Genomic DNA, 15,153 nt, shown 5'->3' on the forward strand with positions numbered 1-15,153 from the left:
ATAGTCTACCAGATGGGACGAATGGATCCTTCCGTCACACCCCTGCGTTCGATGTAGGCTAGGGAGCAGAATGTCCCACAGGTTGTGTTTCCATGTAGATATCAAGATGAAGTCATGGCCCTCTCGGCTGAAGCACCATGGAGCAAACATACATGCTAATGCTAACCCTCTCTCATGAACTGCATATTGTTGTGCCACAACTCGGCTCTCAACCAAGTTCTCCCGCTCCTGTTATCGGACAGATTCTGACAGCGCTGGATTTTTCTTTGCCTTTCTCAATATGGCATGTCCAATCCAAGTGGACACAGGACCCGACAGCGGACTACATAGCTATACGAGTAGCGTCGCAGGAACCCCCTGGAGCCAAGGGTATTGGGCATATCGTGGAAAGACGCACCACTGGGGAGGGGCGGCCGCTTGCCTCCCAGTGGTCGATGACATCCATGATGTCTGTGTGTGTAGTGTTGCCCCCCTCCCCTTGGCCAAGCAAATGAAAGGATGGATACACAACGCATTACCGTTGAAGACACGCTAGAGGACGTTGAGATAAGCACCAATGAGAGGCCGCGTCCTTTATATTTTGGTCTGGGTGCCTGTATCCATCCTAGTCTATGCTCTCGATGACATTTTCATTTGGTCACCGCGCGGTCACTTCCACCCATTTGCCCCGTAGCGGAATTAGACTACCGTCGTATCCATACGCCTTCCACAGCCCTGGCCCTGAAGGGGGGGAAGGACGACTTCCCGAGGCCATCTTCAGTATAAATACTTGTCCGTCCGTCCTCGCTTTTTTTTTTTTGTTCTCCATCACTCACTCTCTACTCTCTCAAAAAATCACACATACCCCCCACCCAGCCCCAATCTAATCCATCCAACATGAAGTTCTCTGCCGCCGCCATCGCTGTCGCCTTCTTGGGCCTTGCCGCTGCCGCCAAGCCCTCCGCCACCACCACCACCTCCTCCGGAGTTGTGACCGCAACCGAGACCTCGACGACCGTCATTGGCATCACCACGAGCATCACCATCGGTGTCCCAACCGTCATCACCACCACCGTCGCGACCCCCTCCACGACCACCGCCGGAACCGCGCCCACCACCTCGCCCTCGAGCGGAAACGCCTTGAACGCCCCTGCGAAGGCCCTCATGGCCGTCGGTGCCGGTGCCTTTGCCTTTGCCCAGTTCCTGTAAAATAATCCTTTCTCTCAGTCTCACTCTGATCTAATGGCGACATGGACGCTTGTGCCCTCTTTGCGATCCGCTTAGCAACTATAGTGATATCCTATTACTCTACTACACATAATTGTACCCTTTCATTTGCTTGTAACAAAAGAAAGTACCCTTTTGCTGATCCTAATAAAACCAAAAGACGAATCAAGCATAACCTGTTTATTCCTGTTCTTATGCGCGCATGTGTGTACGTTTGTGAAAAAGGTGTGAATGCGAGGAAGGGAAATTATCCTTGTTTCTATCAGGCACGCGTTGTCTATGTACGCAACGTCGACATCATTGCCTGTTCCTTTTTTTTTTTTACATGCAGATGAAGTAAAATTATTCCTATGTCAAAAAAAAGAGCCCGGACTAGCCTAAATGGGATGTGGATCGTGTGAGGGGCTGTACAACCGCTTCAGTCTGTGCACATGACCCCAGATTGGGAGATGAGGGGACCTGCTTTAAAAGAAATTCCCCTGCCCAAAACCGCACGTACGATGAGAAGAGGGGGTCGATCCTCTGTTTGTTTGGAAAAAACAAAGACGCCCGTTTCGGTTTGTGTATGTTCTATAAAGCACACGCGCGACACCAAGCGAACAGACAAGGGTCTTGAGATTCCTTCCGAACAACAATAATCCATCATAACCGATTAGGACTAGCGCCTAAATAATTTCACAATTTCAAACTCTAATCATCAGCAACGGCTTGGCGATTTGTGATCATGGTGGAGTGGATGACAGCATTGTCTTCTATGACCACCTCGGGTTCGTTGACGTGGAATATGTTCATAAGAGGTAAGGGCCGAGATGTGGTGTTTGCTATGGGGAGAGATGGTGATGGTTTTCTTTTTTTATTTTGTTTTTTATAGGGATGTTTTTAATAGTAGCTTGGGACTCGGCAAAGGCGGGAAGCCAGCTTGAGGAACCCCTCCTCCCCCCCCCGCCTCAGATACAAAAACAACCATTGCAATCACTGTGAGATGGACAGTGAATCTGCAGGGGAATGAGACGCCGTTGGATTGGATTGAAGAGGATTAAGACGCATTTGCAGGGACCATCTCATCCATCGTAGCTACAACGACTCATGGTAGTCGGAGTGGAATAAGGTTTAATTCAGGATTGGAGGAGACCTTATTGTGAACCCTGCACCAAGAGATAAAAAAAAATATAAATCTGGCACGCACGACACACGACACACGACATTCGAAACAAAAAAGCACTTTGTCTTGCGCGCGAGCCTCCCGCATTTACAGGTCAGATCAAGCAAGAGGAGCTTCCCCCTCAAGCCTATCGTACTCGCGCACACGGTTTCCTTTGATGGTCGCAATCTACACAGCTTTTGTTTATTATAAAATATATATATATATATGCCAGTGATACTTACTGATGCGGCTTCAGAACCCTTCCCCCCTCCCCTCCCTTCCCCTCGGTTTGCTCAACTGCTCTCTTCTTTCAATACCACACATATTTAAACAGTGTAAGTGATGCCGCCATAAGCATCCTCCACATTCTGAGGCTCGTACATGCACAAGTGCTCTGGATGCACCAGATCATTGGTCGGACCCTGGTATGTATAGTTGTACGCCTGCTCATGCAACTGCCAACGACCTCTCCGCCTCACAAACTGCAATTCGTCCACACCGTCGTCTCCTGCCTCCGCCACGACCTCCTGTCCAGCTTCCCCACCAACTGTCGATGTCCGCGTAGAATAACCCTGCTGCTTCTCCTGCTTCTCCAACAATGGCTCAAATGGCTGGCTCGGATCCGAGAGTTCCCCCTGGGCTCCCGCAATGATTTCAATATCGACCGTGTAGGATCGCATGTCGTTGACAACACAATGCATCCACCCACGGATAGCCTGTCCAGAATTGACCGCCAACGGCTCCCGGAACATGAAACGGACCTGCTGCCAGTGTGTCTTTTCGGCATGGGGTGCAGTCGACATCTCGATCGGTTGGCTGGCCGCCGACAGCGGGTTACCCGAGAACAACAGATCGAACCAGCCAGCCACACCGTGCATCAGTCCAGTGTACTGAGCCGTCCAAGAGATCGGCACCACAAAGTCCCGCAAACTCTGCATCGTGATCGTGTTGAAATCAAACTCGAATCCGTCAAAGCCCGGCGTAGGGACAGCCAACAGCGACTTTGGCTCAAAGTGTCCAACCACAGGCTGGTCTAGCGAAAGCAAAAATAAACAATAATGAGATACGTTAAACCACATAGCATCGTGAAACATTGTTAGTATTAGGTATGTCTTCTCCGAGAAATTCACTTACTGAAGAGCTCAGCCTTCGCATCAGGATAAAGAGGCGTAAGGTCTACGCCGTGAAAGGTCGTCTGCTCCCAGAACCGAGCCCTGCCCATGGTTTCAGTGAACAGACCCGCGTCTGTGAAGGGTGCCAGGTACATTGTACCCTTGTTGGGGAAAAGATGTCCTCCAGGCTTCAAAAACTTGTCGCGCGCATAGATAAAGCTCTCGATCTAAATAGTCATCATGGGTATGAACAGCGGTATGTCAGCACTCCTCATATTGTCCAGAAGCAAGAAAGTTTCTTCCGCAGGTTTCTGGCAGCAGCTTACCATTCTCTCATGAACAAGCAGAACACCTATTCAAAAATCAAGAAAAAAGTATAAGTATCTGGGGAGGGGGAGTAAAACCATGTGTAGGATTCAATTATAGGATCCATGCTTTGACGAGTCCTTACCGATGGGTTCTGAAATGATGGTATCCACCTTGGGCGCATCGACCTCGGGGTCCTCAATCTTGGCTATCGTATCATAGCACCAATTGCAAAAGCAAATTTATCGACACGTTAGAATTGTATATACTTCATTACTTCATGTACACGTACTGCTAGCCCTGCTATTGTTTCTTCTTCTTCTTCTTCTTTTTCTCCTTCTTCTTCCTTTACCTTGGATGACTTCGACCTTGTCCTTCAAGAACTCGTTCTTGGATTTCCCAGGAGGCAAGGACGCAGCACGAATCAGTTTCTTCATCTTCTGTGCCATATCCGACGCCTCGATCGCATAGACCTTCTTGGCTCCAGCCTGGACTGCAAAGTAGGACAAGATTCCCGATCCTGAGACACACCATCGCGTCAAGTATCATGAGTAAGCGGTAGTAATATCGATGGTGAATTTCACAAAATCCAAAGGTGAATGAGAAAAAAACATGGTCAGGATTGGAAGATCTGCGATAGCATTGGTTCACAGCAAAATAAAATTAAACAAAGCATAACGCCTTTTTTTTTTTTTTTTTTTTTTTTTTTATCATGCCTGCTCCAACATCCATGACCAGCTTATCCTCAAAACACTCGGTATTGAGCAGGATCGCAGATCTATATGTCGATGTCCTGACATTGTCCTGCATCATGTTTTGCTAGAGAAGTGGACAAATTCAATACAAAGTAGACATATAACGGACGGGGGCCCAGTCAGAGATATGACATCGGGAATAGGGGGGGGGGGGGGGGGGGGCAAATAACTCGGCCACCGACTCGACTCAACACGAGTCCTTTGTGATTCGTGGTCTGGCCATGTGCTGTGCGATTTCACCCGCCCCGTGTACCTGATGCTGCAGCATGGCATAGTAGCCAAAGTAGGCAGGGTCCCTCGCCTCGTTCGAGGGGGCGTTGGTGACGGAAGCTTGGGATGACATGGATTGGGGACGATGAAGCAGATAGGATGGACGATCAAATGGTTTGCGTGCGATCTTTCTTTTGGCCCCCCCCCCCCCCCCCCCCCCCTTCCCCCAATGGAATGGCAGAGAGCTCAGCCACCCACGCGTCGTTTTTACACAGTCGCGCGTATCACGCACAGCCCATCCAGCTCGAGACGCGCCCCCCGCACGCGTTTGTGCCTGAATGTTTACATGGTGCACCAATCCAATGCCAGACGCTTTGTACTTGTGCATGCTAATGTCAAATGGTATATTACAGAAACTGCAATTATATACTACAAATATCATAATGAAGAAGATGGTGAGGAGATAATAATCGCGTCTTTGGATGTCCTCAGTGGGTGAGGTCCACTCTCGCTTTCTGAAGGTCGGGAAGAATGTGCATCCAAAGAAGTTGAAGTCCTTGGATCGCTATTCTGGGGTGCTCGCACTTGTGGACGATGTCCAGCAGGACGGTTTTTACCTCGATACTCGCTTTCATCCCCACTACGCCGACGGCCTAGTTCACAATCTCTCGGGCGGCTCCTCGATCGTGCCTGTCTTTGGAAGCTCTTCCGGTCTTGGCTTCTCAGACGGGCCTGCAGTTTCGAGGCGAGAGATACAGAAGGGCGCTGTCGCTGATGCTGTTGATGCGGTGGCTGCGATTGTCGCGATTGTTGCGGCTGCTGGTTATTTAGCTCCACCACAGGTTCCTCCCGTGTGGTGCTGGGTTGCCGATTCCGACCCCGACTCCGGCTCCGACTCCGGTGTATCGGCTTTGAGAAACCCAGCAACGAGGTCGTTATCCTATTTCGTCTTCGATCCAAAGCTTCGTCTTCCTCGTCATCATTGCTCCCCTCTTCATCCCAATCTTCCAACTCTTCCAGCTCTTCCTCTTCATCAAGGTCCTCATCCGTCGCATTGCCGTCGACGCCCGCTCGGCTTTCCTCAAGCTCCTGCAATTGTCGGCGACGGTCTTCCAAAAGACGCTTCTGGCGAAGACGGGCCTCATGACGTCGTTGGCGCAGCTTTTTCTCAGACTCTTCCCAGGCTATGACCTTTTGCAAGGTTTCTTCACAAGCTACTGCCAGCACTTTGAACTGTTTTGCATAGTCGATCAAGTGCTGCCATTCAACTGCTGAGACTGTGATATTGCCATCTCTGTGGTGCCTGTGCCCTGCAAATGGCCCAGTCGCGGATGCTGGTAAGGCGAGTGCCGGGGAAGGAGCACGTACTCGGTCTGTGTCCGATGAATGGACCCCGGGCGTGCTCGTCACTGCCGCTGGCCAGGCTGTGATCTTGAATTGTGGAGTATCATTAGACGATGTGCTGGTAGTTTCGCAGTACGAATCCGAGCGGGGATCAACCGAATGCCTTCGTTTATGCATCAGGGGCCGGATCGAATTTCTATGGATCGAGCTGGTGGACGTGATATCTCTCGAGATCGACGGACTCAAATAGGTGTCCGATGCGTCCTCCTCCTTTTCCAGGTAATTCAAGATCGCTCCTGGTGTGTGGAGTGGTAACCGGGGCGGTTCGCACCCCAAAAGTCCTTGATGGCCCTCATCCTCCGAGTAGTCTATGCCCAGTACCTTTTGCAGCAACTGGTCAACGATTTTGGAGACCATGACCAGCTGTTGGAGACTACCTTGGCATGTATTATCAACAGCCATCGGTTCAGACTCTTCGTGCTCGACTTCGACTAGATCGCTGAGGACTCGCACCCTTCCTCTCTCGAGTCCATCACCATTCTGTAGCTGCAACCCCTCCTCGAGCCCCACGTTTTCGTTTCCGCCTAATTCGTGTGTCTCGTCAATGGCCTCTTCAATACGCTCCACTCGCCTCATCTGGGACTCAACTACGTGCTTCCTCATGCGCTTGCTCAGGACTTCGGCAATCAAAGATGCCAACGACGTCAGCGTTACAACCCCTAGCAAGCAGTAGGCCAGAAAGATAGCCCGTCCGGCGATGGTCTTGGGCACAAAATCGCCGTATCCGATAGTGGTGAAGGCAATGACGACAAAGTACATGGACGAACCAAAGTCCCAAGACTCGACGAACGTGAAGATGATGGCTCCAACGATCCAAAAGATCATAAACATGAGGGCACTGAATCGAAGTCGGCCACGGTACTCCTTTATGGTCTCCCTGTACGACTGTTTCCTGTCCTCCTCTCGTTGCTCACTGGGCGTTAGTGTGTGAATGACCAACTGTGGAGTCTTTTTTTGAATCTTGAAAATTCTTTGCCACCAATGCTTGTTCTCGCCAGGGCCATGCACTGGACGAGACTCCAAGGTCGTATAGTAGGGCAATTCCTCGGCGTCGACGCTCCCACTGGTTTGTTGCCGTGTGGGATGGCGTGGATCCTGGAAGGCGACGCTGGTATCTTGGTGCTGCGGTTTCACAGGTGCACTGTCAATGGATGGTTTGTGCGCTGTGCCTGTTCGCGACATCTCGATCGACTCGTCTCCCAAAGTCGAGTCCGAATTACTCACCCTCGATTCCTCGATTCCTTGAACCGATTTGCTCTCAGACGTATCTGGACCGTGCGTGAAAATGGCTGGCAGCCTCGGATGGTGTTGTCGAGAAAGAGTAAAGTGGCGTGGAAAATGTGTGAAGTAGTGCGAGTGATACTGATTGCTTTCGCTCGACTCCGTGTGCTCCTCCACTCTGCCTACAGATTCCATTTGGTGAATGCGCTCGAGCGCGTCATTTACGCGTTGTCGGCCCTCCTCCTCCCGGGCGCGCTGTTCCTTCCGTTCGATCCTTCTTGCCTCCCTCTTGGCCTTGCGGTCTTTGGTACGAGTAGCAAACTCGCGATGTAGATCCTCCAAAATGACGTATCGAATCGAATTCACGACGAGACCCAGCATGACAATACCTCCAGCGGCATAAAAGATGACAAAAGCACGGCCTCCAGCTGTAGCTGGCGTCCTGTCGCCGAATCCGATTGTCGTGATCGTTACCATGACAAAGAACCTAAGGCGGATAAAATATATGATTGATGTCGCGTTCGTGAGAAAGATCTGACAGCACTATACGAAGCGAGATACACGGCGAGAAGTCATCTCGAATGAAATTACAGTGCATCCAGGAATGTCCAATGCTCCAAATAGATAAAGATCAGGGCCCCGATGGCCAAGTAGAAGCAGAGCGACATAGCCTCAGCAATCAGGATACGCTGCTTGTGTGTGACCCCGGAGCCTTGTAGCCTAAAGTTTGGAGTCCGGTGGAGATCGATGGACATGAGGACCGTGGCAGTAAGAGAAAATACCATGGATGCAATCATGGTCCAGAAGCCTTCCAGGTAGACGTAGTCCTTGGGCGGATATAGTATGCAGAATGGGATAACTGCGCCAATACAAAGAATATCTAAAGCAATAGATAGAGTGACAAGCGTGTAAATCATGGGATGATAATAGAGCTTTCACAGGCACGGCTCTGTACGAAGGAGGACTACACATACCCTGTAGGGTCGCAGTGATGAGCGAGAGAATGACACTGTGCCAGATGCGTCGTTCGAGGAAGCGAAAGAGGATACAGATGTTGCAGATGATGGCCATGACGAGTGCAAGGATGATCATGGCGTCGAGCCAGCGAGGGATGCTAATAGCTTGAATATCATCCCAGTCCTGGCCTGTCTGATTGTACCTAGAAAAGGCGGAAACGAGTTTGGCACGGATGAGAAAGATGCCTGTCGGTGGGATGCATCTATGTACAGATGTACAGCTTCGAGTAGTCTTCCACTTGAACACTATTTCTTCCTCTTGTACTCTTCATATTATGCAAGCCCTTTTTGCTCATGTTCCCTGCAGCATGGTAACAAGAGTACGAATAACGACACCGACGCGTTATTTATAACTGTATAGTTTTCTATGGTGGGCAATGAACTCCGTGATCTATAAAATAGGTTTAGCCGACTCTACGCGGATTATTATTACTACTATTTACATCTCGAGAATGTAAAAAGATATTTTTTCCTCAAAGGAGAACATTGAATGGGCAACACAACAACGATGACGAAAAGGATAATGACCATGACATTCAGATGGCATTCAAAATGGTCATCTGCATACACACACATGCCACTAGATACTTGCACAACAACAAGACCGCTTTGAACTTACGTTGCTATCCCAACCCAGGGCGAGGTAATTGAGGGCACATTGATTAGAATCGAGACCTACCAACAGGTTCCCCAAAAGAAGATTATGATTTTATGTGTGTTAAAGTGTTAAAATTCTGAACGAGCATGAGTCTGCAAAGGCCACCTCTTTGGCACCGAGAGCAATAGTGGCCACACGACCAGCACCGAGTCCTCCCCCTCCCTTTTATAGACACAAGAGTCGTCTGTTGGCTGCATCTCTCAATCGCAAATCCGTGCGCTTCATTTGTGTAAACTTACAGGAATGATACAACCAATGAGGAGGGGAAGCACGCGATAATTGTTTTCGAACGCTGTGGGATCTAGCAACAAGCGATGCGGTCGCTGCCGGGGAGGTCGCCTGGGTCTTATCACTGCAGATTGATCCGATGCACCCTCGTTGACCGCCCCTTCACTCTGCTGCGCCTGTGAGGATTGACGGTTGAGATCCAGAGGGGATGAGCCCGAGCTGCCGTCGGTGTTCGGAAGTAAAGACGGAGTGTTATGGAAGCGATGCTCTTGATCCTGAGTCTTCGTCGTCAGATCATGAGGAGCTGCCTGTTGCGAGGGCGTGCTGACTGTCCTGGCTGTAGTGTTAATGCTTGGATGCTGCTGCTGTCGTTGAGTGTGAAGGCGAGGGGGCGGGTGGCTGCTGGATCCAAGAATGGCGTTATCAGTTGCAGTGGTGTGGTTGTATGTTTCGCTTGTCGAGTGACTCCTGCGACGACTGCGAGGGGCCGAGCGGGTGGACACAGTCAGGGTGTCGTGCGCATGGTTTGGGAATGACATTGAGGGATGAGGTGCAGATACATGACAGTTACTACAGGATCATTTAAATGGTTTCCGAGCAGCGTGGTTGTGTTGTGTGTGCTAGTTGGGTACCGAGGGAAGTGTTGAGCAATCTTGACTCTGTGCAACAACGCAGAAGTGTCAAAGTGTCTGTAAATAACGGTGTATAGAAAGAAGGGAGGGAGGAAGAGGCCGGTGGAGCGATGGATAGGGATGGTAAGGTGGATGAAAGTGAAAGGGGAGATGACAGAAGAGGAAGAAGAAGGCGAATGATGAAGAGGGATGAGACGAAGAATGAAGAATGAAGTATAAGGAATGAAGAATGAAAAATGAAGAATGAAGAATGAATGAAGAATGCGCAATGGGCAATGGGCAATGGGGAAGAGGTATTTAGCTTTTTACTTGTTAAATTAGGGCGCCGGGATGGACCCCCCTCTGCCCGCCTGCCTGCCTGCCTGCCCTCCTTCCCTCCTGAAGAAAGAGAAAGAGAGAGAGAGAGCCACTCGATCGAGAGGCAGCGGAGGACTGCGACAGGGTCTCGACCCCCAGTCCCCTCCTTTGCTGCAGTGCAGCGGAGACTCTGCTGCCACAGAGTACGAGCGAGAGCGAGGCGAGAGAGGAGACCCGTAGGATGTATGCATCCATCCACTCATCCACGTACATTCATGTCCATGTCCATGCCCATGTATGTACACCACCAAGGTTAATTGGAGCACCCGCCTGCTGCACACGGCGCCTTCTCACCATCCACCATCCACGCTGTAAACGCTGTATCCATCCCATCCCTCCTTTTGTCTCACTCGTCGTGTTTCTCTTTCTCTCTTTCCCATCCCCATCCCCATCCCCATCCCCATCCTCTATCCCCCATCCCTCTCTCCCTCTCCGCACCTCCACCTCATCCATCTCCATCCCATATACCGTCCCCCCCCCTCTCCCCCTCCCTTTCCTCGTCACCATCGGCTCCCATCCCGTGTCTTTTCCTCGTCTGTGAATGCGTCTTGCCGCTTCAGGCTACACCCCGAGAGCAACTTCCCACAGCAAGCGAGCCTTCCCTCCCTGTTCTCAGCCATATCTTCACCAAGCTCCTATTGTCAATCGTGCCCGCATCCAGCATTCCCTTGGCTCTCTTTCTCTCTCTCTTCTGCCGCCTCTTTTGCCCTCCGTCCTTGCTCTTTCGATCGCTACCACCATACCCATCATCACTCTTACCACCGCTGTTGCTGTGTGCACCCCAGCTGTAGCGAGTCAGGAAGACCGGTGCCCGTCTGCCCCGCACCATCTCTCCCTGAGCGATTGCTTCGACTGCCCACAACTACCGCAACTGCCACTGCCACTCAACGCCCTCCTCTTTGCTGCTGCAACCACTCTTCGGCAGCAGCAGCAACAACAGCAATCAAATCAAAGCCAACAAAATTTCCGCCCAGCCCCGCAACCACCACGGGCGCCCTTTCCATCGTTTCTGTGGACAGACAAGGCCATTTCGATTTCTTCACACGCCGCAACCTTGCTTGGTCACCCCAAAGGACTCACAGTCGTCGCAAACGACCTCGATCCTTTGCTTCGGTTGTCTCGGCCTCCTAAGAGAGACCCTTCAGACTCTTCAAGTCCTGGTCTAAATTTCGTATCATTGCCTCAAAAAAACAGGGCTTCTTCGCCAGCAGCCTTGTTCACTGGCACACCTTTGTCCTCGTCCGCCTTCTCTTCAGTGGGCAGCCAACATTCGACTCCCACCTCCTTCTCTAGAGCTCAGAGACACCGCCGTCTCCGCAAATGGGCTCGTCGACAACTGTCATCGGAGGGGAGTACTTGGTCCTGGGCAAGATTGGCGAAGGCTCCTTTGGTGAGGTATTCCGAGGTAAATTGTGATAGAACCATGGTTCCATTTAAATCCCACCTGCATCCATGTTCGACACGGCCTCATGTCTTTACAACGCGACCCCACATTGGTTTCGCGTTGTCACACTACATGTGCTATATTGAATATCATGTCCCGTTGAATGCGTGCGACCCTTGATGCACTTGGCCATCATGCTTCTCCCCCCCCCCCCCATGCTATCTATATTTGTTGCCCATTGCCCTTGGTTCTTCTTAGTTTATGGAATATGAACCTTAAGCGAAGAGGAGGGTCACGAGTGGTCGTCTACGAAACGGGACAACTCTTTCCCCACATTGCTGACCAGGCATGGTGTCCAGCTTGGAGCGAACATGAGCTTGTTGGTCTTTTATTCGTTCATTCACTACTATCGATGCTTCATTTATGTTTGTGTATCTGTCTTTGAGAGAAAGAAAAAAAAAATACGATGGCTCGCGATAAACTCGTCCCTCTCTGGTTTTTTTTATGAGCGATCACTAATTGGGGTTGTCTTTTAATATATCATCTGCATCAATGGTGTATGCATGAAAATAGCGACCCATATCGCGTCGGGCGTGGACTACGCTATCAAGCGAGAGCCTATCGACGTTCCTCACCCTCAGCTGGAGCATGAAGCCAAGGTGTACGGGATCCTGGCTGGAGGAGGTAAGCTAAAGCATCTATATTTGGCCTTATACTCTCACCCCACTACCCCTTTGGTTCCCAGTGACAATTCCATGGACCACCGAGGCAGAGATACAAAAGAGTCATGCCCTGCATTCCCCCCCTGCTCTGTGCCCTGTGCCCTTATTATATCCTATGAACAGCTGTCTCCTATTTATTTTTTGAACAAGACAGAGTACCCATACGACCCTCTACGCACTTTGTTTTTCCTTCCGCTCGATAGACGGCATTCCTAAGCTGCGTTGGTTCGGGAAGGAGGGCGTGTATAACGCCATGGTCATTGACCTCTTGGGACCCAACCTAAAGCAAGTCAGGCGCGAGAACGAAAAGTTTCCGCTTAGTTTTGTGATTGAAGTGGGCGTTCAAGTGGCAAGTATTAATTTTATTTTTCTTTATGTCGCGCACATGAGTAATCGTATTTTGCTTTATTCTTTGAGATGCATTAATGCTAATTATCCTAGATAATATGCGTCCCCCCATGTGTTTACTGTAAATCGTTCTATAGATCTCACATCTGAGATTCATCCACAGCAGAGGACTCGTCTACCGCGATGTCAAGCCAGAGAACTTTCTCTTGGACGTAGACATCACCCTGCCGGATGCTCCGCTGGGCAAGGACATCCATGCGCACACTCCGCCGACGTCCCTGGATCAGACCATGAGTTTCTTCAACGACACACGTAAACGTCAGCAAAGCCTTGATTCGAATATGTCGACTTCGCCGGGGTCCCCGATCTTGGCGGCGTATGGGAAGCCTCATCTGTCGATCGTCGATTTTGGCCTGGCTTCCCACTACCGGGATGCCTCTGGTAAACATATCCCGAACCGAGGTAGCACCAAGCACAAGGTCGGCACGGCTCGATACGCGAGCATCAATATCCATTGTGGTCGAGGTAGGGGGGATTTATATAAATATGCGACACCAAAGAGTCGCGTCCTTGAGCATCACCACCACTATCAAGTACTGACTAACATTTCCTATAATTTGCTCTTCTGCCTCTGCTGTGGGGGGACGAAATTTAGAACACACTCGTCGCGATGACATCGAGTCGGTCGGATACATGCTTCTCGAGTTGATGATCGGTACACTGCCCTGGTCTGGGATCTCTGCAAGAAATTCGAGGCAGGGTTGGGCCAAAATGCGAGAGATCAAGGAGGACATTGACCTCGATGAGTTGTGTGAGGGCCTTCCAAGGGGCTTCATGACCTACATTGGGTACACCCGCAGTCTGCGCTTTGATGAAGAACCCGACTACGAGTACCTCCAGAATCTCTTGCGATCGTGTGCGGGTCGAGGAGCCGAGGCGCAGACGGTCCGCTGCCATCGGGACCCGCCCAGGTCGCTGGAGAATACGTTTGGTGGGGTTCCGATCCATCGTGGCGGGGCCTATGGTAAAGGCGATGATCCGTTCAAGTCCAGGGACCGCTGCAAACCTGAAAATCCGTTGAAAGATTGGAGGAGGAACCGACCGCAATACAGTCCACCAAAGTCGGATCATCGCGAGTACAGTCCGACTTCGTTATGGACGACAACACCACCGGATGCAGCTGCAAAGAAGGAGTTGTTCCCGAAGGAGAAAATTGAGTGGGAGAATACGGATCCGTATCCGGATATGGGCACGGACAAGTCATGTTCGTTGTGGGGTGAGGAAAACCAGGATGCAGGTTCGAAGAACCGAAAGTGTTCATGGGGCGAGGACGATCCGAACGCGCGATGGGGTGATGAGAGTCCCAAGACGACGTTGAAGAATCGAAAGCTGTCGTGGGGGGAGGATGATCCGAACTCGCGATGGGGAGATGAGGAGGACGATGACGATGGTGTATCTTTCCCACCCTTTCAAATTGAATCGTTCCAGGATGAAGTGACCCCAACCATCCATGACAACAAGCATTCGAACGGACAGTCAAAGGCGCCGGTGTCTTCAACTCAAGGATTAGGACGTCAGTTTGCTCCGCAGGATGCTCGGTTTTATCTGAGTGACCCTCCAGCAGGGTTGAAGCCACGGCTAGGCAACGGATCAGGGTTCCATCAGACGAATGGTACTCCTACTCCCCCATCAAAGGGCCGCCAACAGCAGCAGCAGCAGCAACAGCAGCAACATGGACAGGGACATGTCTATCATATGCATGCTCCGCCTGTGCACCCACTCGCCAGGGACCTCTCATCGCTTGCAGCAGCTCAACCGCCTTTGCCGCCATTGTCTCCAAAGTCCTTATCGGCATCGCTCTCATCACTGCATATCCGTGCGGGCACGCATGAGGAACCAGGTATCGAGCGCTCGCAAGTTGCTGCGAACCGAGGGTCCCTATCCGAGATAGGTTCTTTGCCGGCGAAGCCGACTTCTTCTGGACGCAAGACCTCGAACCCACAGGACCGTGTTCGTGGCCGAACGGACGCTATGGGTACGGGTACGACTACGACGTCGACGAACACCAATGCTTCTGCGGCTGCATGGGATAGGGATAGTGGGCGCAACTACGGAAACAACGGTACGCACCAACATCAACAACATCATCATCATCCCCCATCCAACAGTTACGGAAAGGGCAGAAGTGGAAGCGAGAACTGGCAGCAGGAAGGGCGACATGGGTATTCGCGGCCGGGTCGTCGACATCATCAAAACTATCACCATCAGCAGCAACAGCAGCAACAGCAGCACCATGAGGCGCCGGCAGCTGCACAGGACCACCATGCGACCATGACTGGGTGGTCTGAACCGCATGCGAGACAGAATTCGGCTCCGGGTGCGACTCGTGCGCCACAACCGGGTCACCAGCAACCTCATTTCAAGAGTAATAACTCTCTTCAGAGTTATGC

At 51.1% G+C, this 15,153-nt stretch overlaps 4 protein-coding genes across 4 annotated transcripts; 2 read left to right on the top strand and 2 right to left on the bottom strand.

Moving 5' to 3' along the window:
• Nucleotides 1-782: 782 nt before the first annotated feature.
• BC939DRAFT_532444 (uncharacterized protein) lies at nucleotides 783-2,129 on the top strand (the record flags this gene model as incomplete). Its single annotated transcript, XM_051561659.1, has 3 exons — nucleotides 783-1,184; nucleotides 1,908-2,003; nucleotides 2,078-2,129. The coding sequence occupies exons 1-3, from the start codon at nucleotides 877-879 to the stop codon at nucleotides 2,127-2,129; spliced, it is 456 nt and encodes a 151-aa protein (XP_051407928.1). The 5' UTR covers nucleotides 783-876.
• Nucleotides 2,130-2,676: 547 nt separating this feature from the next.
• Nucleotides 2,677-4,911, bottom strand: BC939DRAFT_522998 (S-adenosyl-L-methionine-dependent methyltransferase; the record flags this gene model as incomplete). The annotated part of the gene is made up of 8 exons (XM_051561234.1): nucleotides 4,777-4,911; nucleotides 4,438-4,587; nucleotides 4,121-4,256; nucleotides 3,914-3,976; nucleotides 3,789-3,814; nucleotides 3,485-3,689; nucleotides 2,899-3,383; nucleotides 2,677-2,832 (listed from the first exon to the last, which is right to left on the bottom strand). Exons 1-8 carry the CDS (start codon nucleotides 4,864-4,866, stop codon nucleotides 2,677-2,679), a joined length of 1,311 nt encoding a protein of 436 aa, XP_051407929.1. The 5' UTR covers nucleotides 4,867-4,911.
• Nucleotides 4,912-5,118: 207 nt separating this feature from the next.
• On the bottom strand, nucleotides 5,119-10,275 carry BC939DRAFT_464686 (uncharacterized protein). Its single transcript, XM_051557408.1, has 5 exons — nucleotides 9,272-10,275; nucleotides 8,994-9,049; nucleotides 8,333-8,517; nucleotides 7,950-8,238; nucleotides 5,119-7,845 (listed from the first exon to the last, which is right to left on the bottom strand). Exons 1-5 carry the CDS (start codon nucleotides 9,797-9,799, stop codon nucleotides 5,172-5,174), a joined length of 3,732 nt encoding a protein of 1,243 aa, XP_051407930.1. The 5' UTR covers nucleotides 9,800-10,275; the 3' UTR covers nucleotides 5,119-5,171.
• Nucleotides 10,276-11,569: 1,294 nt separating this feature from the next.
• BC939DRAFT_485107 (kinase-like domain-containing protein) lies at nucleotides 11,570-14,796 on the top strand (the record flags this gene model as incomplete). Its single annotated transcript, XM_051559287.1, has 7 exons — nucleotides 11,570-11,654; nucleotides 12,207-12,317; nucleotides 12,559-12,644; nucleotides 12,841-12,915; nucleotides 13,090-13,228; nucleotides 13,359-13,625; nucleotides 14,708-14,796. 7 exons carry the CDS (start codon nucleotides 11,570-11,572, stop codon nucleotides 14,794-14,796), a joined length of 852 nt encoding a protein of 283 aa, XP_051407931.1.
• Nucleotides 14,797-15,153: the final 357 nt, after the last annotated feature.

This window comes from Gamsiella multidivaricata (assembly GCF_025024155.1).
Source record: "Gamsiella multidivaricata strain RSA 2152 chromosome Unknown BC939scaffold_84, whole genome shotgun sequence".
NCBI lineage: Eukaryota > Fungi > Mortierellomycota > Mortierellomycetes > Mortierellales > Mortierellaceae > Gamsiella > Gamsiella multidivaricata.